At 54.6% G+C, this 24,342-nt stretch overlaps 9 protein-coding genes across 9 annotated transcripts; 5 read left to right on the top strand and 4 right to left on the bottom strand.

Annotated features, from left to right (window-relative positions):
• Window positions 1-2,444: 2,444 nt before the first annotated feature.
• IWZ02DRAFT_382305 (DHBP synthase RibB-like alpha/beta domain-containing protein) lies at window positions 2,445-3,896 on the top strand (the record flags this gene model as incomplete). The annotated part of the gene is made up of 2 exons (XM_066765217.1): window positions 2,445-3,461; window positions 3,699-3,896. 2 exons carry the CDS (start codon window positions 2,445-2,447, stop codon window positions 3,894-3,896), a joined length of 1,215 nt encoding a protein of 404 aa, XP_066620205.1.
• Window positions 3,897-4,377: 481 nt separating this feature from the next.
• IWZ02DRAFT_457815 (uncharacterized protein) lies at window positions 4,378-4,971 on the bottom strand. The gene has a single exon (XM_066767956.1). It carries the CDS (start codon window positions 4,776-4,778, stop codon window positions 4,518-4,520), a length of 261 nt encoding a protein of 86 aa, XP_066620204.1. The 5' UTR covers window positions 4,779-4,971; the 3' UTR covers window positions 4,378-4,517.
• Window positions 4,949-10,102, bottom strand: IWZ02DRAFT_457814 (sterol 3-beta-glucosyltransferase). Its single transcript, XM_066767955.1, has 5 exons — window positions 9,041-10,102; window positions 8,897-8,994; window positions 7,279-8,850; window positions 6,907-7,228; window positions 4,949-6,846 (listed from the first exon to the last, which is right to left on the bottom strand). Exons 1-5 carry the CDS (start codon window positions 9,753-9,755, stop codon window positions 5,189-5,191), a joined length of 4,365 nt encoding a protein of 1,454 aa, XP_066620203.1. The 5' UTR covers window positions 9,756-10,102; the 3' UTR covers window positions 4,949-5,188.
• Window positions 10,103-12,299: 2,197 nt separating this feature from the next.
• Window positions 12,300-13,708, top strand: IWZ02DRAFT_492618 (uncharacterized protein; the record flags this gene model as incomplete). The annotated part of the gene is made up of 3 exons (XM_066769863.1): window positions 12,300-13,279; window positions 13,332-13,520; window positions 13,579-13,708. 3 exons carry the CDS (start codon window positions 12,300-12,302, stop codon window positions 13,706-13,708), a joined length of 1,299 nt encoding a protein of 432 aa, XP_066620202.1.
• A 263-nt stretch (window positions 13,709-13,971) lies between these two features.
• Window positions 13,972-15,104, bottom strand: IWZ02DRAFT_492617 (uncharacterized protein; the record flags this gene model as incomplete). Its single annotated transcript, XM_066769862.1, has 3 exons — window positions 13,972-14,397; window positions 14,454-14,992; window positions 15,041-15,104. 3 exons carry the CDS (start codon window positions 15,102-15,104, stop codon window positions 13,972-13,974), a joined length of 1,029 nt encoding a protein of 342 aa, XP_066620201.1.
• A 90-nt stretch (window positions 15,105-15,194) lies between these two features.
• IWZ02DRAFT_44203 (uncharacterized protein) lies at window positions 15,195-17,390 on the top strand. Its single transcript, XM_066766942.1, has 4 exons — window positions 15,195-15,571; window positions 15,622-15,819; window positions 15,869-16,315; window positions 16,372-17,390. Exons 1-4 carry the CDS (start codon window positions 15,351-15,353, stop codon window positions 16,994-16,996), a joined length of 1,491 nt encoding a protein of 496 aa, XP_066620200.1. The 5' UTR covers window positions 15,195-15,350; the 3' UTR covers window positions 16,997-17,390.
• Window positions 17,391-18,994: 1,604 nt separating this feature from the next.
• On the top strand, window positions 18,995-20,487 carry IWZ02DRAFT_44318 (uncharacterized protein). The gene has a single exon (XM_066767006.1). It carries the CDS (start codon window positions 19,193-19,195, stop codon window positions 20,204-20,206), a length of 1,014 nt encoding a protein of 337 aa, XP_066620199.1. The 5' UTR covers window positions 18,995-19,192; the 3' UTR covers window positions 20,207-20,487.
• Window positions 20,398-21,992, bottom strand: IWZ02DRAFT_457788 (endonuclease/exonuclease/phosphatase family protein). Its single transcript, XM_066767954.1, has one exon. It carries the CDS (start codon window positions 21,791-21,793, stop codon window positions 20,768-20,770), a length of 1,026 nt encoding a protein of 341 aa, XP_066620198.1. The 5' UTR covers window positions 21,794-21,992; the 3' UTR covers window positions 20,398-20,767.
• Window positions 21,993-22,048: 56 nt separating this feature from the next.
• Window positions 22,049-24,111, top strand: IWZ02DRAFT_457785 (curved DNA-binding protein). Its single transcript, XM_066767953.1, has 4 exons — window positions 22,049-22,171; window positions 22,318-22,401; window positions 22,478-23,395; window positions 23,676-24,111. Exons 1-4 carry the CDS (start codon window positions 22,150-22,152, stop codon window positions 23,879-23,881), a joined length of 1,230 nt encoding a protein of 409 aa, XP_066620197.1. The 5' UTR covers window positions 22,049-22,149; the 3' UTR covers window positions 23,882-24,111.
• Window positions 24,112-24,342: the final 231 nt, after the last annotated feature.

The raw sequence follows: 24,342 nt of genomic DNA, 5'->3' as shown, positions 1-24,342 counted from the left end.
GAAGAGGGTTTCTCTTTCTGAAATCGCTTTGGAATAAGGGCTCGTGGTCACAACCACTCAATTACTTCTCTTCAGACTCGCCTTCCTTCTCAACTTCTTGGTCAACACCATTCTGCATTCCCGCGCCCGTGTCCCTTCCTCCATCATCACCTCTGCGCTCTTGACCCTCTGCACCGCTATCAGCGCCAGACGCACCATCAGCAAACTGCACACGGCTGCTGCGCACAGCTTGCCGGCTTTGATGCAGCAAATCGACTCCGCCGGCGATGACGACCTCGCAGTTGGGATAATCGGCGCAGTAGGTCCAAGCCAGGTCAATGACGTCGTCGACGACGCAGTTAAGGCGGGCGAGGGCCGAGTTGCAGAGCTCGATATCGGGGGAGCGCAGGAAGCAGCCGCAGAGGTAGAGCATTTTGTGCGATTTGCACATGTTTGCTGGTTTGTTGGTTGGGTGGTTGGTTTTTGGCGGCGCTTAGGCGGAGAAAGTAAGGCGATTGGAGTGTTTTGGTGGTTTGGTTTTGGTGTTTGTGTTGATGCGGGTGTTTGAAGATGCCAACCTTTGTCCTTCTCTGAGGTAAAGTATTGTTTGGAGAGGGACGTTTGGATGCAGAGGGAAGGAGAATACTCACTCATTTGCGATGCTTTTATACACTGGCGATGTGCTCTATTCTGTCAATCGGTACAACAGCCTCTTCGACTTACCATCGTGACCAACTGTACTCGATAGAGCTTTTCTTGCTTTTCAAAACCGCGACAGTAGACAATGTGGAAGCTCTTCGAAAGCCCACGGATTCTTGATTGAGAACAACATGATGGCTTTGCTTTCTCATTCCAAGAAATTATGAAAAGGCTCGAGATTTGTCCAGTTCCTTGGCAGGAGACCTTTGTTTGCTGTCGACCACGTGGAGTCGCGTTGGAGCCTTGGATATAGAGAGTGGAACTGGATCTTGGACCCACCGAGGCTGAACGGTTGGCTCCTGGAGGATTACCAACGCTGCTGGCAAGATACGAAGCATTATCAAGCTTGGTAGTAGGCCCGAACATGAAAGCAGCTTTGAGCTAGCGAAAATTATCACAAGCTCCGATTTGCTAGGTTTTTGAAGATGGCTCATGGAAGCTCAGCCAGCTCCGCATGACTGCGCCTTTATTTGCAGAATCGACGCCTTTGAAGTCCTGCAGAGACGCAGCAGAAGGTTTGGTAGTCAAGATAAACAGACCAAGAACCTGTGGCTGACACGGGCGGGAGGCGTCCGCTGCACGTTGCCTAGGAGTCGCTGGTGGAGGACATGGTCAGCCTTGCCGAGTTTGTTTGTGCCTAAAATAGACCCAGTTTCAGAGGTCCAGCTGCAACAACTTCTTTCTCTGGAAAGATTCTTCCACTTGGAGTTGGGGTCATTGATGATTGTCTTGGGAATGGCATCGCGTGCATGCTGAGGCTCTTTGTTGCTCGTCGTTTAAGCCAAACGGACAGATTTTTCTGATTTAAACTTTGGCCTTGGTTAACCGCCTTTCGCCCCCTGAGAAAAACGACGCATTCGCGCATCATTACAACCTCAGGCCTACACGAGAAACACTTGCCATGTGCAGTACCGAGCTCTTCAGTTTTGCCTGTGGTCACGCGTACTACGGCAAGGAGCGGCAGATTTGCCAGCAGGCCGACGACGGGAGTCCATGCCATACCAAGGTAAAACACATCCGGAGCGAAGACAAATGCCAAACTTGCAGAGTCGGAGGCAGCGGATCCAATGTCTTTTTGCGACTTTTGGATATCAGGCCGAGGTCTGCCAGCACGTAAGGCCTTTCCATTCGAGATAAACAGTGAGACGGATTCATGTCGAATACAGGCCGTCCAGCGTCGCCCCGAGCTTCTTTTGATCGTCAATCGATCGGGTAAGTAACTTCGTCTTGGACCATGGTTTTTTTACGGGAGTGTTGACTTGGTGTTGGTAGATAGACGCTGGTCGTCAATTCCCTTCGTATTTACTACGCCACAACTCGGACAAGACAAACCAAGACAGCTTGGTACGAAGGTTACCCGCAGCCATCTTTTGCTGCACAAGGTGAGGATGTTGACGATAAAAGCATAGGAAATTTAGGAAAATCGAACGACGATTTGTTGTGGTGGCTGCTGAAGACTCCCGTCTCACAGCACCATGGCGGCGCCATGACGTGCCTGGCCTGGGGAAGGGCCATCGGGCCGAAGTCGCTGGCGCAGATCTCAACTTTTGACCTGACGGCTGACTCAATCGGTCGTGAATTTATTCCCTCCAACACGTCGAATGCCCAACCTTCCAAATGTCCACCACCACTCCGCTACCACCATTTTCCGCTTCCTCCGTCCCTTCAGCAGCCTGCTGCATCCGCGCGCTCCGGCCGCTCCAGCAATTCTCCGCCGCAACCCCATAACTTTATCGGCACAACCGCAATACCAATCATCCGCGACAATGTCAACACCACTAGAAACGAGGATCCTGCCCGTCGACGCGTCCAAGCTGGGCGCCATTACTCTCTCACGGGCTGAGCCAGATGCTCTGCTTGACGACTGGCAGGCCGAATGGGCCGACTCGGGATTTTCCATCGCAAACCTTCGCCACGCCGCCGCCGAATTGCGAAAAGGAACACATCCTGTTGCCTTTCCCACCGAGACTGTCTACGGCCTCGGCGCAGACGCGACGTGTAGCTCTGCCGTCCGTGGCATCTACGCTGCCAAACAGCGCCCAGCAGACAACCCGCTCATCGTACACGTTTCGTCGTTGGACCAGCTTCGCTCTCTGCTGCGCTCCCAAGACGACACCTCTCCCGACGACCCGATACCAGCCATATATCACACGCTGATCCAGCGCTTCTGGCCGGGCCCGCTCACAATGATCATGCCTCTGCCGTCACCGTCGCCACTTGCGTCGGAAGTCACGGCGCAACTGTCCACGTTTGGCGCGCGCATGCCACGCTCGCTCATAGCTCTACTCCTCATACACCTTGCCGATCGCCCCATCGCCGCTCCCTCTGCGAACGCGAGCACGAAACCCAGTCCTACCGCGGCCGAACACGTAGCCTACGACCTCGACGGGCGCATAACGACGATTCTCGATGGAGGGCCGTGTGATGTCGGGGTTGAGAGCACAGTGGTGGACGGCATCAGTGGAGACAATCCCGTCATTCTCAGACCGGGCGGCGTGAGCATCGACGAGCTGCGTGCGTGTCCGGGCTGGGAGCGGGTCGAGGTGGCATACAAGGACAAGGCAGAGATGGATTCCGAACCAGGATCAAAACCAGGCGCGGGTGAAAAGGGAGCCCGCGTCGCGCCGCGAGCACCGGGCATGAAATACCGGCACTACTCGCCGCGGGCCCGTGTCATGCTCTTCGAGGCTGGAGCAGGCGTGCCAGGCCAAGATGTCGTCCAAGGACAGCGCAGGATCGGCCTCATCAGGACGAAGCGCTGGCCACGCGGCTGCAGATTCAACGTCCAACCAGCCACCGCCAGCGCTGCAAACGGCGTCGTCGCAGAAGGTGAGCAAGAAGGAGGTCAGCAGCAGCAACAGCAAGACGCCACTCTCCCGCAAACGACGCTCGCCAACGGCACCACGGCCCACACGCACCGCGGCTTCTCCAACCTCCTCGAAACCTTCACCGCGCGGCCGGTGCCCGTCCCGCACCTCCTCCTGACCCCTGCCGCCTCCAACCACGCGTCTGATCTCGAGCTGTGGGAGGTCGACCTCGGCAGCGACACGCGGGCCATTGCGCGCGGCCTCTTTTCCGCGCTACGCGAGCTGGACCGCAAGGACGTCGATGTCATTCTGGTCGAAGGCATTGACGAGCGCGAGGGCGACGTCGCGGCTGCGGTCATGAATCGTCTGCGCAAGGCGGCTGAGGTCGAGGTTAAGGGGTCGCAGATGTAATTGTCGTGAGCACAATGACAAGAGGAAGGGCGGCAAGGGAAGGGTTGACAGAGGAGAGGAAGAATGGGGACGGGAGGATATGATGGAGCTTGCGAGTATGTGTGGGATTTGGAGTTGGATAGACAGATTCTTTGCTGGTTTGGTTTTCTGAAATGATGACGATGAAAAGACGAAGGGAGAAAAGGACGGGACAGGGAATCTATAGACCGAGGAAAAGTAAAAAATTTTCACGGTGTATAAGGCTGTTCATGATTTGTGTGAAGGAGGAGAACATGGCACCATTGAAAAAAAAAAAAAACATCTACACGTCTGGCAGGACCAACCATCACATCTATCGCATTGACAATCGTAAACACACCTGCTGCCTCTCCCATCCACTCCCCCGCTCCTCAGCTCCTCCACCTACAGTCTCACCAACGCACTCACCACCTCTCTTTAGAGTTATCGAGGCACTCAAGTCACATCCAAGAACAATAACCAAGAATGGTCAAAGTAGAGAGTCTTTCTATCACGTAACTAGATACAATCAATTTCTAAGCACCAAAGACAAGAAGAAAAGAACCAAAACTCCCAAAGTTCGCCCGCCCGCCCGCCTACGCGCCTCGGATTGATTGGAAAGGTTTATAAGGATATGACATGACGTGACGCGGCAGGCAGACCAGTATTAGGTGAAATGTGAGACGACGATGATGATAATGATGGCAATAAGTTAGGTAGAATGAAAGAGTCTAGAGCGGGTAGAAGAAACGGATGCCGCCCATCGGTCAATCTGATGGTGTGGGTGGGAGGGGAGGAGATAGGAGGAATAGAAATGGCAAGGAAAAGGAAGAGAAATGACGGACATGAGTGAAAAACGTCGAAATGAACGAAGAACCCAAACATAGCGCCCAATGCGTGACGTGACTTGACTGGAGTGACATGGAACGAGAGATGGAAAGGAAAATCCCAACACCGATTGCACTCGTTCACTGTACTGCAATTACACCCATCCTTGTGTCCCCGTTCACCAGACCAGACCAGACCAGGCCGACCAAGCGACCCGCAAACACTTAAGGAGGGAGAGGGAGAGAGAGAGAGAGAGAGAAAGAGAGAGAGAAAGAAGAATGAGGAGGAGGAGAAGGAGGAAGAGCAACGGCTAGAAGAGAAGAGAAGAAAATGCAGGATGTTATGGGACGCCAACACCGGCTATACCATACCAACGTACCAGCGTCCATGAGCCCAGAACCAACCAGCAGAGGGAAAAAAAAAAAAAAAAAAAAAGAGAGAGGAGGAAAAGAAGCCCTACAAACCCGCTAGATCTTCTTTGTCGCGCCTCGCATCTGGTCCGCACCAACCTTACCACGGGCACCCTCACCGCTCGCCTCGCGCCTCTCTTCCTGCTGTTGGTCGACCAACTGCTCCCACTTCTTCGCCATGGCCGCGTCCGTCGGAGCCTCCTTACCCGCGCCGGATGGATCAAGGGCCAACTCGCCCGCCAACTTGCGCAGCTCAGGGTCGCTGTCATCCTCGACGAACGTCCACTCCTCTTCCGCGTCGTCAGCCGAGTCGTTGTGGTGGTCGTCGTTCTGATCGGCGGATGCGCCGCCGCTCTCTTCGCGAGGGGCGCGCCGTTTTATGAGCGACTTGGCGTACTCGAGGTCGCGGTAGATGGTCTTGATGGCCGTGCCGACGCCGTCTTCTTTGCGGATCTGCTCGCCCAGCACGCGTGCCTTGGTGATCATGCGCTCGTCGCGCGTTGCCCGCCACAGTGCCCGGGACAGCACCGACGTGTTGAGCTTCTTGATGTACATGCCCACGCGCAGGTCCTCGACGCGCGATGCGAAGAAGAATTGGTCGCCGAAAAAGGGCTTAATGATAGTGGGGATGCCGGCGCGCAGCGACGCTCCCGTCGTGCCTGCTCCGCCGTGGTGCGCGGCAGCGTCGATTTGGCGGAAGAGCCAGTCGTGTGGTGCGGCAGAGATTTGGTGGATTTCGGGCGGAAGGGGGACTTCGGGCTGGGTCGTGACAGTCTTGTTGTCGAGGCGATCTGACCAGCCCTTGGAAAGAATGCAGCGTACGTCGGCTTTGAGGACCGCGGCAATGACTGATTTGGTCATGGCCTTGGGGTCTTCGACGACGATGGAACCGAAGCCAATGTAGACAAGCTTCTTGCCGTCTTCGCGCGCTTTCTTGATAAATTCGGTAAGCGGCTTTGGTGGGACCCAGTCTGATGACTCGTCAAGAAACCAATAGCCTGTGACGCGGATCCAGTCGCTGTAGTCGAGCGGGGGTACCACGACCGAGGGAGAAAAGTTATACATGAAGGGAATCTTGTTGAGCTGCAGACGCTTCAGCGTGGTTGCGTTTAGGCCCAGTTTCTTTCTCCTCCATCCGTTGATCTGCCAGGAGGTCGCCTTCCAGAAGACTTCTTCGAAGAGCACGTAAGTCAGGAAATTGTAAGTGCCTCCCATCTTATGGTCCCGAACAGCAAAGGCATGTGGGTAGGCGCGGGTGCGTGTCCAGGGCATCGTAAAGGCGCGGAAGTAGGGTATCTCGAGTGCCTCGGCAATGTGAACTCCAGCCATGGTACTAGGACTCTCGATGAGAATATCTGTGCCTTGGCAGCCGTCCCACGCAGTCTCCAAGAGTGAGCTTAGCCATCCTCGAAACATGAAGTGTGCTTTGGTCAGAAAAGTTGGTGTGAACATTCCCTGTTCGACACACAACTTCATGAGCTCCGCGGGATTTCCGGCGACGGGTGCGAAGTCGATTCCGTGCGAGCGAACCCAATCCTCAAACTCGCCGTGCGTTACAATCTTTGGCTCATGTCCTTCGGCTAGCAAGCCCTTGCAAAGTGCAATGTACGGCTGTACATCACCCCGAGATCCAATCGTGAGGCAGGTGATTCGAAGTGGCTCCGGAGGCTTGAAGTCGAGAATTGATGCATGCGGATCGTCGAAAATTACTGGTGCTTGAACGCTCGTGTCAGTAGTAGCGTTCAGGGTGCGTTCTGTAACTATATATGTTGTACCTAGCTCATCAATGTGCTGTGGAACCGTCGGTTGCTTATCCGTGGGCGCGTCCTTGCGAGCTTGCTGGAGAAGTTCGTGTTCGGCCTTGGCCGCTTCGGCTTGCAACAAGTTGTCTTCGCTGAGAACGCCTGAGGTTTGCAGGTACTTGACTTGCTCAAGCATTCGGTGCAATGTGACTGCGCAATCGTCCCGCACATCTCCTTGGGAAAAGTCGAAGAAAAGCTCTTCGTGCCCTCGGACGACTATCACTAAACCGCGGTAGGCAAGGCGAAAGCTTTTTTCCTTGTTGACATTTTCAATGTCTTTGATGGGGAGAACGAGCTGCGAAGCTTGTTAGCTGAAATGAGACTGTTTGGACGTGAGGTGCGTACCTTTGTACGAGTCCCAACCAACAGACTGCGGAAGCAAAAGTACTTGTCGCTTAGGTAAATCTTGCCGTACTGAGGAAGAACTCTCCAGAGATGGCAGAAGAAGACTGCCCGCAGCTTTTCCGATTCTGGAAGCGCAAAGTGCTTCCTGAAGCGTTCGTTGTCCAAAATGGCATCCTCATCGTCGACGAGCTCTCTCAAGTTGTCGTCCGCAGACAGACCTTCATCAGTGTAGTGCTTCTTTCCGCCAGTCCACATTCCAGAGACCTTTTCGTAGTAGCCCATGGATTCGCTGGCCAGGATATTTCCCATGTGCCTTGATCTTTTCTTGATGTAGCCAGCGAAGCCGGAGGCTTTTTGGAAAGGGTAAGTGCCAGCATTGACTATTCCTGACAAGCCGTAGCCCGAGGCAGATGCTTGCAACTTTTCGTCTTGTATCTGACTTTCGGTGGCCAGCTCCTTGGATTCTTGGACAGGGGTTCGGGTTCGCGCAGTACTAGCAGTGTTCTCTGTATGTGGCCGCAGCCGAGCTTCTTTATCTGTGTTTGTTGATCTAGCCGTGTCTTGAGAATCCTTGCCGTACTCCATGGACGAATGGGAAAGTCTGCGCTGAGAGTACGCGTGCTCGTTCTGGTGAAAAACGTCGCTTCGATTCAAGATTTGACTTGCGGAGGTGTCGGTATCATTGAGAGACTGCACCGCTAGTGACGACTCGGTCTCATTCTCAAGTGCATAAGACGCCGCGGAATCCCTGGGATTGGATGAAATGGGGGAAAGAGCCGGCCTATCGACGGTAGCACCACCTGCAGGTTTGTCCTGAGCTTTGGTAAAGGCACGTCTTCCTCGTTCCAAGCTCGTTCGAATTTGCTCACAGCTCTTGCGTCTCTTCGTGTCGAAACTGGATCTCGAAGATTCGCCGCTCGCACGAGAATCAGGTGTTCGCTGCGGTTGAAAGAGCGTCGTCCGGACCGGGCTACAAGATTTGCGAGATCGAGGCGTGCCAGGTATTGAGGTGGTCTTCTTTTCCATCGAGGCAGAGGAGCTGTCCATCTTTTGATCCGAATTTTGCTTGCTGCCGTCGACCATGATCCTCATCACGTTCATGGCCTCGTGGCCATAACCAAAGAAGGAGAAGTAGTACTCGTCGATGGCGTATTCGTCGCAAAGTGCCCTGATCTTGATCGTCTCGGCATCTTCCAGCACTCGATTCTCTTCAATGTCCATGACACTGGCCAGGGGTATTGCAATCTTGACGCTGTCTCCGTCGTTGTGCGACTTGAAGATGACCTTTTGAAGGAGCTTCACCCATTCCTTGGCGCTAGCCGCACTGTCGGCGCGAAATTCGTACGTCTTCTGGTTGGTCGTTACGGAAAACTCTATCGGCTCTTTGCCCTTGTCCTTGTGCTCGATAAGGCTAGCAGATATCGCATAGCGTAAGTTGATGCGGCCGCGGGGGAAATAGAGGTCAGATGGGTTGTTGTAGTACGCCAGAACATCTCCTTTCAGAATGAACCACGCGCGGTTCCACATGGTGTGGCCGCGCTTGGCCAGATGCCCCGACTTTGTAACTTCGCTCTGTTGCAGTCAGTATGGGACATTCAGGGCGATGCGGCGGACATACCGTCTTTTTGGGTAGGTACGCATAGAAGCATATGTGTTTCTGAGTAATGTATAGGTAGCCCTGTAGCAGCACCGTCTGTAATAGCCAGCAAGGGAATTCTGGCTTTGTTAGCACCCTCCCAAAACACGAGGAAATTTGTCGTACCTGAGATGACCTCTTCCGGCTCACTCAGCTGGAAAATCTCCATGAGCCTCTGGGCAAGCTCCTCGGAGCCCTTCTCGGGAGAAGAGTCACCGCCGAAGCTGCTATGGACTTTGCGCAAATCTGAGCCCAGCGCGGAAGCCTCCAAGCCTGCCTTGGCCTTCATTTGCCGGCTCATACTCTGTTCATCCTCCTTATTTGTCGCCTCCTGGTCAGCCATGGCGGGCCTTTCTGGGAGAATCTGCGAGGACGACATGGGATCTTCGAATGCGGTGCTGCTGCGGCCTTTGGACGACTTGAAGCGGAGCTTGGTGATGGGACGTAATATCTTGCTGCTAGAAAGGGCGGTACGGTGCTTGCGATGGCTACTGTCGGGAGGCTGCGCTTTGGGATCGCTGGCGCCGTCGGTGGGCAAGTCTCGCGGATGGTCACCACTGCGCTTGGTCCAAAGCACGTCTTCGTCTTCACTTTCGGAGAGTTCGTCGTGGGTGAATCGCGACTTGAGGTTTGCTATGGAGCCAGCCTTGGTGATAAGGTCAAAGACGGAGCGGTGGGTGTAGCGCGGGTCGTTGCTCTTTGGGGCAGAGACATCCTCGTCCTCGTCGTCGCCATGTCGTAGACGCTCTGGTATCTCGAAGGAAATGCGGCGCGGCTCCCTTGGTTTGCGGGTCGTCCGCCTACCGGGACTGTTCCCAACAATGTAATCAGATGACGCCATGGTGAGTGATGGGTGGAGGAGCGCAAGGCAGCCGAGGGTCGCGATGTTGAGGGCGAGGGCGGCGGTGCCGGCGTGATGAGGTCAGTTCCGGGGTGGCTCTCGAGGGTCAGCCGTCAGGTGCAGGTGTCAGATCGCAGCCGTCACATGGTGGAAGACGAAGGACATGGTATTTCCACGAGACGGTATTTTCCTAGACGAATGGAGGAGTGGCAGCAGTCAGGGCGACATGGGGGAGAGAGAGAAGATAGGTCTGGGGAAGGTGGATGGGTGATGACGGGCCTTTGAGACCTGAGTCAGTCAGTAGGTAGGTTGTTGAGCAAGGATGTCGACGGCGGACCCCAGCAGCCCATACACTGGCGCCACGCACAGTACAGCAACGGCCTTTTGGTGCAGCTCGCGCCTGTATGCATCTATCGGACTACACTTCGAAGCCATGCCTCCCTATTCCCAGAATCAACAGTCTGTGGATTAGTTGCTGGCCGTCGACTAACCAGAGCGGACCAAACCCCAGGGGCGGAGGAAGCACGGGCGCCATCACATGCGACCAAGCCGTGCGGTAGGTAGGTAGTCGTCTCCCAGTTGTCCGCAACCCCCTGGGCCATTCATTCATTCATCCATCCACGGTGCTTGCATCCTGAAAACATGTCCGCATCTTCCGCGGATGGTCTTCAATAGGACCAACGCTCTTTTGTACGAGTCGTTGCCTGCTCTGTCCTGCCTTGTTCCGTGCATGTGGCCACCCGCTGCACGGCACAGGGAGTTCTTCGACTGTTCAAGCACCCTGCAGTTATCTGTTCTCTTCGACGTCTCCGATAAAGCGCGAGGCAACATCCCAGACAAGGAAGGCCGGCGCACATTGTTTGGATTGCGCTAAATCCCATGACCTCCCTATAGTACCAATTATCTCAAAAAGCCATCGTATTCCTCAGTCGTTGGGGCGCAGCCAGAGTTCTGCCTTTCCTTGGCTCATTCCAACAATGGTAACTACAGAACAAGGTCCATTGGAAACTTCTCCATGAACCAGGGCGCAAAGAACATGAACCCTGTCGGTCCCGGATGAATGACGCCACTAACCTGTATGCCACGACACCTTGGCTTTTTTGCTTGTGCTCGTCAAACAACACAGCGTAGCATCCTCGCCGGCTGTTCACTCATCCAAAAATCAAAAGAGCAAGACGCGCCTTGCATCTTGCCAACACCAGCACTCATGCTTATTCACCACCGTCGCGCGAGACGCAGACGCCGAGCTCCGAGTGCCCGAGCAAGCACCATGAGTCTTGGAGCAGGAAAGCCACTTTTTCAACACAGGCGAATGAGACCCTGCTCGCATCCTCATCTTCATATCTTGGCTTGTCTGGAAGCATAAGCGAGGCGCGGAATCAACACCTTCCGCAATGACTCTGGAACAGAAACCCGAAATGGTTCATGCAAACCGACACTGGAAATCCAAAGTCCTCGACTTAAGTTCCTAGTCAAAAATCTTCATTGCTATTGAACTGAGGAGAACACATCGGGCCGGACTAGTGACGCCGCATCTGATTGCGGAGGTCTCTTTCTGTGTCTTCCTCATCCAAGTGCATCGAGTATTCAGAATAACATCATCAAACCATACTAGGAGAAAAAAGGCGACCAAAAGAGCAAGGGTTATCTCATACGCATTTTTCAAACCGCCAACAGCATTGTGCCTCTCCACGGCAAGCAACTCTCCCGCTCCGTGATCGACAATTTGTAGAACCTAAGCAAGCAGCCCATGCATGTATGTAGCAACAGCGCTTCCAACACCGTACTGATGCCATGTGCACTACCGCTGACCAGGAGCATTCACACAGATCGACGGCAGATCAACGCAATTGCAGCGTGAAGCATCGCTAACTCCGCCCGCCAGAGGCGCTAACTCCGTCCGCCAGAGAACTACCATCAACTGAGCTACTCACTCGAGTTGCTGCTGCTGCTGCTAGAAACAAAGAGAGAGCACTGAAAGTTCGCACGCGGCTGGCGAAAGGTCTCAGTTTGCACGAGACCCAAATGCCACGGCATGACGTGAACACAGGAATACATGCGTTTACAAGGCATTGACGAGGGAAGTAGAGAAGCAACAGCAGTCGACGACAACAACGAGCCGAAAACGAGAACGACGAGAGCAGAACAGGGCTGGGGCCGCCGTGGCTTCGGCATCGGGATTCAACAAACGTCCGGCTGCCGGATTTTGCAAAATCGCCTCTGCGGCCTGCAGTCCAAGAGCCCAAAGGGGGGTTCTGGTGTCCACAAAATTCTTGGGGTTGTGGGTGCTTTGCGTGATTTGGAGACCGCAGGGGCCCGCAGGGTTCGACGTGATTGGACCACGAAGCAGGATTGATGTCAAAGCCCAGACGCCGGGAGTGGAGTGACTGGAACGGCGGCGCGTGCAACACGCGATCAACGTGACGATGGCTGCTGCCGTCTATTTATGAAGTCGAAGGTGCTGCTGCTGAGGTTGCTTTTTTGCATCACATTCACCGACAGACCACCAAACCTAAGTTGACTCCAGGATAACTTCAAACAAACATGGCAACCACCAAATACCACCAAGTCTACTCGGACGGCATCTATCACGGCCTGCCCGTCTTCGGCGACGAGCACAAGGGCCTCACGGCCATCGTGACGGGCGCCAACGGTATCAGCGGCCAACACATGCTGCGGGTACTGGGACAATCGTCGACTCGATGGAGCAAAATCTACAGCGTGTCGCGGCGACCACCGCCAGGCGCTCTGCCAGCCAACGTGACGCACATCTCGGTCGACTTCCTGGGCACGCCCGACAGCATCGCCGACGCGCTGCGCTCGGCGGGCGTCCAGCACGTCGACCACGTCTTCTTCTTCTCGTACATCCAGGTGGCGCCGGAGCCCGGACAGCCGCTGTGGTCGAGCGGCGCCGAGGCCATGTGCGTCAAGAACACGGAGCTGCTGGCCAACTTCCTGTCGGCTCTGTCGCTCGCCAGTCTGATCCCGCGCCGCGTCATGCTACAGACGGGCGCGAAGCACTACGGCATCCATATCGGCCCTGGAAAGGTGCCCCAGGAGGAGACGGACCCGCGTGTCCTCATCGAGCCCAACTTCTACTACCCTCAGGAGGACCATCTGTTTGAGTGGTGCGCGCGCACCGGCGCTGGCTGGAACGTTGCCAGGCCGGGCCCCATCCTCGGCGCCGTCCAGGACAATGCTATCAACTTGGTCTTCCCACTTGCTGTCTATGCTGCTGTGTCGAAGCACCTCGGGCAGCCGCTTGTGTTCCCCAGCGACTTGGCGGCGTGGGAGACGCTGCAGGACCAGAGCAGCGCCATGATGAACGGCTACCTCGAGGAGTGGGCTGTCTTGACCGAAGCCGCGAAGAACCAGGCTTTCAATGCCGCCGATGGGAGCCACTTTACCTGGGGCCAGTTTTGGCCCAAGTTGGCCGACGCGTTTGGCATGGAGTGGGAGGGCCCTTCGTTGGATCCCTCGCAGTACCAGGTTGCCAAGCTGCCCAGCGAAAAGATACCGAGAGGGTGAGGAGGCTTCGACGATCCATTCGAGGACTTTGTGCTGACAGTGACACAGATACGGCCCGCAGAACGAGTTACACCTCCGCTTCTTCTCTGTCGAGTGGGCCAAGCGTCCAGAGGTCCAGCAAGCGTGGAGAGACATTGCTACTGAGCATGGTCTAGTGAACAAGGAGCTCACGAGGGTGGACGAGACCTTCATGGTCTTGGATCTGACTTTGACGTGCGCCATTAACCCTGCAATGAGGTGAGGAATTCTAGCCAGTTCATGATCGAAGGGTGCGATACTGACTAAAGTTGAACAGCATGGACAAGGCCCGCAGTCTTGGCTTCTTCGGTACTGTCAAATCCACTGACAGCATGCTGAAGGTCATTGGAGACTTTGTCGATCTAAAGATGATTCCTCCCGTCGGTGTGTTCGCCAAGTCCGGGTGATGATGGATGAGTTGCTTCCAGTGCATGAGTAGACTACAATCCAGATTATTACAAAGTAGAAGGAAACTTTTTGGTCGGCTCATCAAGTACTTTGATAATGTGACCATACTATACCGACATGAATGACATTCATCCGAATCAAATTGAACAAAGCTATAAAGCCTATGGGGGTATTGAGCTAAAAGGTAGCAAATTTCGGAGACAGAAAATCCTCGCCAGCAAACGCCAGGAAGCTAAAGGGAAATCCGGGATGCTATACTCGATCAGCGCTTGGTGAAAAAATTGCCAAGGGCTGGCTTCTTGCCCTTCCAAGTACTTGGCTGGGACTGAGGCTCTGCTTTCCTCTTCTCCGCCTTCAAGTCCCATATGTTCTTGCTTGAGCACAGGCTCGCTTGTAACTTGTACTCGTTGTCGGAATATATGTCCAGGAGCGTGTACGCGTCCGTCTTGTAATAGATCGGTTGTTCTTTGGAAACCAGATCCATCTCGAATAGCGCTCGCAGCACACGTATTATGTCTTCAATATCGAAGCAGTCCTTGGTGTAAACACAAATCAGGCGAATGTTCTCGGGCTTTGTCATGGATGTGGTCGCAATCTTGGCAGTGTGACCAAGTCGTCCGTCAAGCACACCCAAGCAGATCTGTTTCCAGAACCTTGAGGCATCGATGATCGACGGTCTGAGCAACCACTTCTCGAGGTTAGCATTCTCCCAAGGTCATTGAACTTCTTAGGCTCGGTCTTCACCTTGCCGCAAGCCATATTCGTCTGTAGCATGAGGCCCTCGATGTCATCTTTCAACTTGAGTCGGTCCCTGTACAGCTTCGATGTCACAGAACCTTTTGAGGCGGATGGGTTTTCACGCTCAATCTTGGCCTTCTTTTGCTGGTAAGATTCGAGAAGTTCTTGACCCTGAGCACAGAACGCTTCTTCATCAGGGCGGTGTTTGTTGTACGCCGAAGCATTGGGACTCTGCACCCAAATCCACGGGAATCCAGTGTGTTCCACGACCGTGTCAAGTGGTGACATGCGTTTCAAGAACTCATCCACAGTCTCTGTTGATTGATACCAGTTTGACGCAATCGGAGGTTCCACTTGTTCATTCGGAATTTCTTCCCGCACAATAGGTTGCTTGTCTTCAATCTTGCGTTTTGGTGGTGTGGTGGGTTTGTTGGCACGGGTATTTTGGACTACGGTGGCCAGCAACTGATCATGGGAAGACCAGTACGGACGCGTAGTGAAGGTAGCACTCTTATGCTCCAGCTCTGCTTTGGTCTCGTCGTCTCCTGACAGGCGCATTAGCAATGTCTTCTAAGCGCGCGATCAAAGCGTACCGAAGAAGCTTGAATCGTCGGAGATGGAGCCATCGCCTGCTCGCTCGGTCTCCTCAGCCGACATGGTGATCCGTTTCGGAGTTGTCTTTACGATGCAAGCTGCATGCCAGGACACGAACAGCTTCACAGGACTAAAGTGTCGGGAAGAGCGGTGACGTAGGGACCGCTTGCCATCAAATTAACGTCGGGTCCTTCCATTTGGAGGTGCACGGACCCTTAGCCCGACGCGCAACGCGAGAGCGCGTCTTCCGCGTCGACTTGCAACCGCTTGTCCTCAGCAACACCACCACACCAGTCAGAAACCCCCAAGATGCCGCACTCCGTGTCTCCCGAAAAGGACGATTTCGATCTCCCAGATGCGCTATCTCGAAATGCCTCAGCTGGCGATTCTCAGGGCCTGCCTCCGTCCAGTCCTCCGATCAACAGCTCGGCTGACAACGAGGCTTTGGAAGAAATGTTAGACGCCGAGGATTCTGACGACGAGTTTACATCCAGTGCCCCAGCACAGCAATCACAACAGGCAAACGCAGCGTGAGTCGTGGCCTTCGATATTTGGTCTGCGCGTAGCTAACGTGCAGCAGACAAGGCGCACCAGCCGCAAGATACTCAGATCCAGAGGTCATGAGAGCATTCTACCAGCGCCTATTCCCCTTCAGATATCTTTTCCAGTGGCTCAACCATTCGCCTTCTCCAACCAATGACTTTGGTCATCGAGAATTTGCTTTTACTCTGCAAAACGATGCGTATCTCCGATACCAATCCTTTCCGACAGCGGATCTGTATGTCATGGTGCATTTACCTCAAAGACTTGCTAATCCCCGATGTCAGTCTCCGCAAGCAATGCGTCCAACTGGTGCCCTCGCGTTTCGAAATCGGCCCCGTGTATTCGACGAACCCGCGCGACCGCAAGTCCCTCAGTAAAGCCTCCGCATTCCGTCCGATTTCCAAAGAACTGGTCTTCGATATCGATATGACGGACTACGACGAAATCAGGACGTGTTGCACTGGCGCCAACATCTGCAATCGGTGTTGGACCTTTATAACAATGGCCATCAAGGTGGTGGACGTAGCACTGAAAGAGGACTTTGGCTTTAAACACGTATTGTGGGTGTACTCTGGTCGTCGTGGTGCTCACGCCTGGGTTTGCGACAAGAGGGCGAGGGATATGGATGACCAGAAGAGAAGGTCGATTGCAGGGTACTTGGAACTGCTCAAGGGAGGAGATCAAGGTGGTAAAAAGGTCAACGTCAGAAGACCGCTGCATCCACATCTTGAGTGAGCTTCAGATCTGAAATTGTGACTCGGGAGATCTTTGCTAATAATTCTTCCAGACGAAGCTTGAACATGCTACAGGACCACTTTCAAAACGACATTCTCTATGAGCAGGATCCTTGGGCAACATCCGAAAAATTCAATCATCTCCTTGGTCTCCTACCTGACAAGAAGCTCGCCGAAGCACTCAAGAGAAAATGGGAGTCGGCTCCGTCCCGTCCTTCATCACAGAAATGGGCCGACATTGACGGCCTTGCTTCCTCGGGTGCATCAAGCACGCTCGACCCAAAGGCGTTGAAGGAAGCCAAGCAGGACATCCTTCTCGAATACACTTATCCGCGTCTAGATGCTGAGGTTTCCAAGAAGCTGAATCACTTACTCAAATCGCCTTTCTGTGTGCATCCTGGAACCGGCCGAGTCTGCGTGCCCATTGACACGAGAAGTGTTGAAGAGTTTGACCCTCAAGAAGTGCCGACGGTGACTGAGTTACTCGACGAAATCGACAAGTGGGATAAAGAGAATGCAGGCAAGATGGATGACGAGGCTGCAAAGAAGGTCCCTGATTGGGAGAAGACGAGACTCAAAGACTACGTCGACTTCTTCCGCGGCTTCGTCATATCAGTAATCAAGGATGAGAAGTCGGTGAAGAGGCAAAGGGAGGATAGCGAGGGCATGGACTTTTAAAATTTCAATTTTGCTTTTCTTCACTTCTTCCTATTTATTGGCGGTCGTATGCATTGGCTCCATCATGAGGCTCTGGGAGAGAAAGCGAAAGCGAAAGCGGATACGTTGGCGCTGCTGCGGCGATCTTGGCTTGGGATCGAAGTGGTTTTTGATCGGTCAGGTCTCTTTTGCCTTGTCACAGCTGGCCGGAATCAAGCAAAATCAGGGCAAGCAGAGGAAATGCAGCTGTCTCCCAGTGGGTGTTGATAGCCTGATGCTGCTCGCTTTCGCTTTCATGGCACTAGCAGGCCCAATCAAAACCGATCCCCACTGCTTCTAGCCGCAGCAGGGTCTCCCGAGGAACGCATCGCGGGGTGATTACAACGCCGAGCTCCAGCCTGGGTTTATTTTAAAACCCCATCGCGTCGCTGGACTCTTCGCCGTGCTGGCAAGTGTCCGAAATTTTGGTCGTTGCAATCAGAACTGCCCCTCCCAAAGGCGTGCCCGTTCTACACCCGGTCGACCGCCTCCACCTCCCAAGCTATCCACGTCGGCTGGGATGTCGCAAATGATTTGTGGCCAAGTCCTCGCGGACTCATCACACGAGCTTTGGGAGGATGCATACGTTGACACCTCCCATTGTAATCCTATGCCATGCCAGGCAAGGCTTGCGGACGCGATTGGCGCCGGGCGCTTCCCGCTTTCTCGGCTGTGCTGGATTGAAGATACATTGAGAGACTGCCGCAGGATGACAGCGTAGTAAAATTCGTCGCAAAATCCATCGCCTTGAGGCAGAGATCAACTGGCAGGCTTGAAGCGGGAAGTATGGCGGAGGTGCACGCGGCAGCGCAATCGCATCGGGACCTGGCGATTGCCAGCACATCTAGCCGAATTGAGATGTGGCTCTCCTTTGATTCTCGACAGCTCCCCGGGAGCCAACACCACCATCATCCCACGGCGACCAAGTTGACTATCCGGCCTGCAAGCCCTCCGCGGCCCTCGACCATTTGCCCGGCGCGGCACACGGCACAAAGCCCTCTCCAACGGCATCCAGGCAAGCCGCTCCGCCCGTGAGACGACTCGAAATGCCTCGCTTAGGTATGGAACGACCGCCGGAACCAAAAATGGGGAGCGGCACCACGCCGAACTCACCGACGAACGAACCCCTTGAAATCGTCTGGCTGTTAACCATTCTTTTCGACGGCAGGCCACAAGAAGAGTCGGAATGGATGTGTCCAATGCAAGCGGCGGCGCGTCAAGGTCGGTGTGATTCGACTGTTCCGAAAGGTGCCAATGGTTTACATCTGCAAGCGGTGCAAGGAGCGAGTTGAAGAAAGCTGACCCCTTTTTCTTTTGCCGTCTCCTTACAGTGCGACGAACAACGGCCCTGTAGTCATTGCGCAAGGCACGGCGTCGAGTGCAGTCTCACGCTGGATAAAGTTCCGCCCCCTCCTCCACCTCCACAGCGAGCATCATACTCTGCTGCCTCCCAGGCTTCCGGAGACAGCCCGCAGGCTGCATCAACGCAGCGCAGCGGCTCCTCTCCCCATGTGAGTCGCTCTGCTTCGTACAAGCTGCTTGAAGCTTGTATCAAAGACCTTTTGAAATGATTGTACTACTCCCCTCATGTATCATGTGGCATTAATGTCTAAAGGAGCTGGGATTATCGGAACGGAAAAAAATTGCGTTGTCTTTTACGTCGGGTCGACTCCATTTACGCCGAACATCATAATCCACAAGTCTCCTGGCGCTCTTCAATCCATCCCCCATACCTTCACTTCCACGGTGTCGATGGCGTTCGACTGTGTCTTCCGCTCTTGAGGTTGCAGGAAATCTCATCTTGAGGCTGGAGGACAAAGAACGTACATTGCGCACACACAGTGGTCTCAGAGGGGCAATTGAGGTGCATCGGGCGTTTTGGGGCTCTTTTTCATCTTGTTTATGGCTCTACATTACTGTATTATGCGTCGTTGAGAATCATCAAGCGTTCGTTCCGTTTATTTGACAAAATGATCGACTGAGGGTTCCCGCCTCGGTCACTCACTGATGTCCTTTTAGGATGAAGGCTCGGATCTGGCACAGGCATTCTCAGCACGATCAAGCATCTCACCACATGCAGTCAAGTCTCCGAGTAGCAACACAGACTTGGCTGCAAGGCTAGCGGCTTCGAGCGAGGACAAGGGTCAACTTGTTCCAGCAGATCAGAACCCATTTGGCATGCTATCAAAAACCATCAGGGAAAGAGATGTCATGAGCTGTTTCACCCAACAGCTCCCTGTCCAGGACTGGCATCGAGACCTCCAACTCCTCCACCACTACTCCACCTGTACTAGCAACGCCTTGACAGAAGTGGAAAGCATTCGCCACTGTTACCAAGTTGTCTACCCTAGTATAGGGTATTCCAGCAAAGCCGTGATGCACGGCGTGCTCGGTGTGGCAGCCCTTCATCTCGCACACCTCCAACCAGGGCCGCGCAACAAATGGCTCCTTATCTCCACCAACCACCAAAATCGGGCCATCAGCGAATTCCGGCTCCAACTCCCGTCCATCACTCCGGCCAACTGCGACGAACTCTACGCTCTATCGAGCCTGACGACCATGTTCCGCTGCGCCTCGCTCCCCATCCCCACCGACCCGCACCAGCCCGACGCCATCGATGACACCCTCGAGTGCTTCATGCTGACCCGCGGCGTCAACGAAGTGCTCAAAACATCGTACATATGGGTAGGCAATGGGCCGCTTTCGCCCCTACTCATCCCCGACCGACTGGCACCGCACATACCCTTCGGCTCAGCAGTCCTGACACCACTGGTCGAGTTCGGACTACAACCGCAATTCGACGAGCTGCGCAGGCTCGTGACGCACGAGGCGTTCGACCCGCCACTACGCGCGACGCTGCTGCTCGCCCTCGCCGACCTGGCGCTCAACTACCACCGCATCCTGGCGCAGCCCGCCGATCGCGAGCCCGGCATCGTCGTCATGTTCCCCATCCGCGTGTCGCCCGAGTACATGTTCATGGTGCGGCAGCGGCACCCGGCGGCGCTGGTGCTGCTGGCCTACTGGTGCTGCTTGGTGCATAACCACTCGAATTATTGGTGGTGGGGCGACCGTGGCAGGAGGGTTGTTTTTGCTGTTCACGATGCCCTCGAGGAAAGATGGCGTGCCTACCTTGAGTGGCCTATGCGCTATGTCGCTGATGATGGTAATGTGGGGAAGCCGAAGATGATATGATGCGGTGTCAGCAGCTCCACCGCGGGCTTCTTGGGTCGCTGTGGCTGCGGCTTTGAGGGTTGAACTCGTAATCGTACTCGGTCGGCATGTGTGTGTACTGACGGCTGCAACGAGCGTCCATCTTGATTAATGATGAAAAGTCTTTGGGCAGTGGTGCGGTAGCGCGGGCGGATGCACTGTTGTATTGTACTAGTCCCGAAGGCTATCTACATGTCCTCATCACGGCTAGTCTAGTGCCTCATGCATACATTCGTGAGTTCGTCATGTCGTCGTGTCTGCAATAAGGGAAATGATTCGTAATCATGCCCGCCCCTCATGAAGTCTTGTATGAGTCCCATCTGGCGCCTCCGTCTCCTTGTGTCTTTTTGAAGGGAATGGAAAAGACTTGCGTGCTTTTGAGGGCTGAAGAAGGCTTTTCATCTAGAAGGGAATGGGGAAGAGTCGCGTACTTTTGAGAGCTGGAGTCTCAGTCTCCGTCTCCTTGTCTCTCTTTGAAGGGGATAGAGAAAAGATTTTGAATTCATCAGAAACCCAAGGTCGACTTTTTACACCCAAACTTGCTCATATCTTTACATCCACCACAACAGCTCGATGGTCGCTTATGAAGACGCCATCGTCAAAGAGATTAGACAAGACACCGTACCCCTGGACAGCATCCGGCGACAGGACCGCATCGTCCAAGGGACCAGCAAAGACAAAGTCGATGCGGGAAGGGGGCGCGTCGTTGTCAGGATCTCTGAAGCCCGTGTACGTGTAGTTGTTTCCGTACCTCTTCTCGGGGCTCACCTTGTCCCTCGCATCGTACAGGACAGATTGGGGACTGGTAAAATACTTGTAAGCCTCCTCGTTGGTCTCGCTGTTGAAGTCGCCGGTGAGGATGACTGGAATCTCGTTTTTGGGACCCAACTTGGCGAGGTATTTTCTGACAAAGCTGGTGATGAGTTCGGCGGATTTGAGTCGTGCCGTGCTGCCTGCGTTGTCCAGATGTGTATTGAGGACGAGTATGTGTTTCTTGGTGATGTGGTGGCAGAAGCGGCCGACGGTCAGAATTCTGATGGAGCCCGCGTCCCAGCCTTTGGACGGCGTGTCTGGCGTCTCCGAAAGCCAGATGGTCTTGGAGTCGGTGAGTTGCCAGACGGAGCTTCTGTAGAGGATGGGTGAGTATTCGCCTGCGCGCCTGCCGTCGTCTCGGCCGACTCCGATATAAGTCCAGTCATGAGAGGCATGAGAGATGTTGGGATATTTAGTTTCCGGGACTGTCATGTTCGTGTACCCGGTGTTCAGGCCAGTGAGGACATTGACGAGCTGCTGGTGCAAACACTCTTGCAGACAGATGAAAGCTTCTGGATTGGTGTGGGTGTTGAAGCGTAGCTCGCTCACCAGGCGCGGGGCACGGACGGGCCAAGGCTCTTCGCCCTTGAAGGGAGAGGTGGTGGCAAAGCGAATGTTGTGAGTCAGGAACCGGATTGGGAGAAGAAATGATGAACATCTCATTTCGGCCAGGAGCTGAGCGTCCTTTGTTTGAGGCGGCTTCGAATAAGCAGCAGCCGGGGCTGAGGTGCCCTCGGCGGTATTAATGGTCGACATGATGCTGCACCCCAATGGACAGGTCCAATTGGCTCTAGCCCGGAGAAGTTTGGTTGGTATTGGAGATAGGTAGATATGCTGTATGTCGTCCAGCCGCTTAGGCGTCTGGGGTGGTGTGGATGAGCCGAAGGGTGGTAGGGTACGTACATGTAGGTGGGTAGGTAGGGCGGGGCAGCAAAGGCGGGGCAGTCGAAGGTCCCGTCGGGTTGCTTAGGTGAATGGTGATGAGGCCAGGAATTAAGCGATCCACCCGCACTCGACTATTCGCGTCTCTGAAAGAGCTTCCGGTGCAGCTCTCCAGCCCCATCTCTTCACCGACATCCCTCAATCCGACCCCGCCAACAACTTCGCCCACCATGGCTGACACGACCGAGATTGGTACGCTCCCCTGCCACTTGCAGAGTCTTCCCCGACCCTCGACGCTGCCGCCCAATACGTCATAGCCCGTCGAACCACCACATGAACCTCCCGGGTCCCCTAAAAATGGACACGTGATGCAAAGAAGGCTGCTAAACGTCTCGCAGACTACACCATCAAGAACCCCGACAGCCTCACCAAGTACAAGGAGGCCGGGAAAATCTCTCTGAGCGTCCTCGAGGCCGTGACAGGTGCGCCCCTCCGAGCGCGAGCCACCACCGCTCAAACTCGGCGCGTAGCCCGAGGTCAAAGCTGACGCCAATATAGGATGGTGCGTTGAGGGTGCCAACATCGTCGAAGTTTGCGAAAAGGGAGACAAGCTTCTGGAGGAGAAGGTTGCTGCTGTCTACAAGGGCAAGAAGATTCCCAAGGGCATTGCGCACCCCACGACCGTCTCGCCCAGCTCGTACATTACCCCCTACACCCCGCTCAAGTCGGACATCGAGGAGGCTTCGAGAACGCTCAAGGCCGGAGACTACATTAAGATCCAGCTCGGCGCTCAAATCGATGGTCTGGGCACGATTGTCTGCGACACCATTGTCATCCCCACCGCCGACCACAAGGACGATGTCATTGAGGGACGCCAGGCCGACCTGCTGCTCGCGACGCACTATGCCAACGAGCTGCTCCTCAGATTGATGCTGCCTCCCGGCACTCTTGCCACTGGAACCGACGAGGAGAAGGCCAAAGCCGCTGCGCAGAAGCCCTACACCCAGGCGCAAATGAACCAGCTGCTGGACAAGGTCGTTAAGAGCTACGACTGCAGCCTCGTCGAGAGCACCACCTGCTGGTCGTTCGAGCGCAACGAGATTGAGGGCAAAAAGAAGATTATTCTGGCTCCCGGCGAGGGTGTTAGGGGAGAGGGTCTTCCAGAGCTCTACGATGTCTGGGGCGTCGAGATGGGCGTCTCTCTGGGAAGCGGCAAGGTCAAGAACTTGAGCGACCGTGCTACCCTGCACCGCCGTACCACCACCACCTACGGCCTCAAGAGGCCCAGCTCCCGTGCCACCCTTTCTGAAATCCAGAAGAAGTTTGGCTACTTCCCCTTCAGCCTTCGCCAGCTCGAGGACGAGCGCGCCGCCAAAGTCGGTGTTGTCGAGTGCGTCCGCGGTGGAGTCCTGAGGCAGTACGAGGTTGTCGGCGACAAGGACAACGAGCCCGTGGCTAGGCTGTTGACCACCCTTGGTAAGTTTCATGCTTTACAGTATTGCTTGGTTTCAGTCTTGTTTGAAAGAAGAACATTTCAAATTGCCAATGCGCGCCATGAGCGCCATGAGCGCGCGCGCGCAACGGCCGTCGTCTTCCTACATCGCAAGACCCCGCAAACAACTGGTCAAGTGGGATCTTTTGTATCCGCGGCGATGTTGGTGGAAGACAAAGACGGAAATTCCTTCGTTGTTGGATTATTCTACTCTTCACATGTCGGAAATTGAAGTGGGGACAAGGCTAATTGTGCATTCTCCAGGTGTCACAAAGAATGGAATCTCCCTCATCGCGGCGCCTCCGGCACCGGATCTGTCTAAGTACAAGACGGATAAGAAGATTACCGACGAGGAGATCCTCAAGATCCTTGAGCAGCCCCTGGCAAAGCCTTCTAACTCCAAGCCTAAGACCAACAAGAAGAAGAAGAAGCCGGCCAAGAAGGACGGTAGTGGCGAGAGCGAGGAGTAAAAGGCTCTGTAGGAATCTCTTGCAGTGAAGAAAAGTAGGAGCCATCGCCAGGTCCAACGAGATTCGCATTGACGCCGAGCAGCACTGATGAAGCGCTGCTCCAGCCAGTTCGACATTTTTACTCGTGTGGCCCAGGGGTCAGAGGCGAGTACATAGATTAGGCATTAGCCGCCGCTATCTTGAGCGAGCAATAGCGGCAAAAGATCCACCCAAAAAGTGGATTGCTGAGATATCCTTTTTGGGAAGTGAAGTCAAAGTGAATAGTGTTGTGATCCTCCACGTTGGCAGCCTGTCCGCCTGGACCCAGACCTCCATGTTTCGTCAAACATCTTCTTGCCCAACCCTTCCGACTCCCCTTTCCAATTTCAGCAACAATACACATAGCGACCTAGCTGCACTCCGCTCTGCAACTCCCAGCTACATCACTCATCGTCCCCTGATTGAGGGTATTGTGCACAGCG

This window comes from Phyllosticta citriasiana (assembly GCF_038021145.1).
Source record: "Phyllosticta citriasiana strain CBS 120426 chromosome Unknown IWZ02scaffold_11, whole genome shotgun sequence".
In the NCBI taxonomy this organism is placed as follows: Eukaryota; Fungi; Ascomycota; class Dothideomycetes; order Botryosphaeriales; family Phyllostictaceae; genus Phyllosticta; species Phyllosticta citriasiana.
Note: the sequence above shows the minus strand (reverse complement) of the source record. Positions and strands in the feature narration are given on the sequence as shown.

Coding starts and splice junctions, on each gene's coding strand:
- IWZ02DRAFT_457785 (XM_066767953.1), top strand. CDS start 22,150: ATGGCTGACACGACCGAGATTG. Junction 22,172..22,317: donor GGCTGACACGACCGAGATTG/GTACGCTCCCCT, acceptor AACGTCTCGCAG/ACTACACCATCAAGAACCCC. Junction 22,402..22,477: donor CGTCCTCGAGGCCGTGACAG/GTGCGCCCCTCC, acceptor ACGCCAATATAG/GATGGTGCGTTGAGGGTGCC.
- IWZ02DRAFT_44318 (XM_066767006.1), top strand. CDS start 19,193: ATGCTATCAAAAACCATCAGGGAAAGAGATGTCATGAGCTGTTTCACC.
- IWZ02DRAFT_44203 (XM_066766942.1), top strand. CDS start 15,351: ATGCCGCACTCCGTGTCTCCCGAAAAGGACGATTTCGATCTCCCAGAT. Junction 15,572..15,621: donor TCACAACAGGCAAACGCAGC/GTGAGTCGTGGC, acceptor AACGTGCAGCAG/ACAAGGCGCACCAGCCGCAA. Junction 15,820..15,868: donor TCCTTTCCGACAGCGGATCT/GTATGTCATGGT, acceptor CCCCGATGTCAG/TCTCCGCAAGCAATGCGTCC.
- IWZ02DRAFT_457814 (XM_066767955.1), bottom strand. CDS start 9,755: ATGGCGTCATCTGATTACATTGTTGGGAACAGTCCCGGTAGGCGGACG. Junction 8,851..8,896: donor CGTACCTACCCAAAAAGACG/GTATGTCCGCCG, acceptor TGACTGCAACAG/AGCGAAGTTACAAAGTCGGG. Junction 7,229..7,278: donor TGGTTGGGACTCGTACAAAG/GTACGCACCTCA, acceptor CAAGCTTCGCAG/CTCGTTCTCCCCATCAAAGA.
- IWZ02DRAFT_457788 (XM_066767954.1), bottom strand. CDS start 21,793: ATGTCGACCATTAATACCGCCGAGGGCACCTCAGCCCCGGCTGCTGCT.
- IWZ02DRAFT_457815 (XM_066767956.1), bottom strand. CDS start 4,778: ATGTTTGGGTTCTTCGTTCATTTCGACGTTTTTCACTCATGTCCGTCA.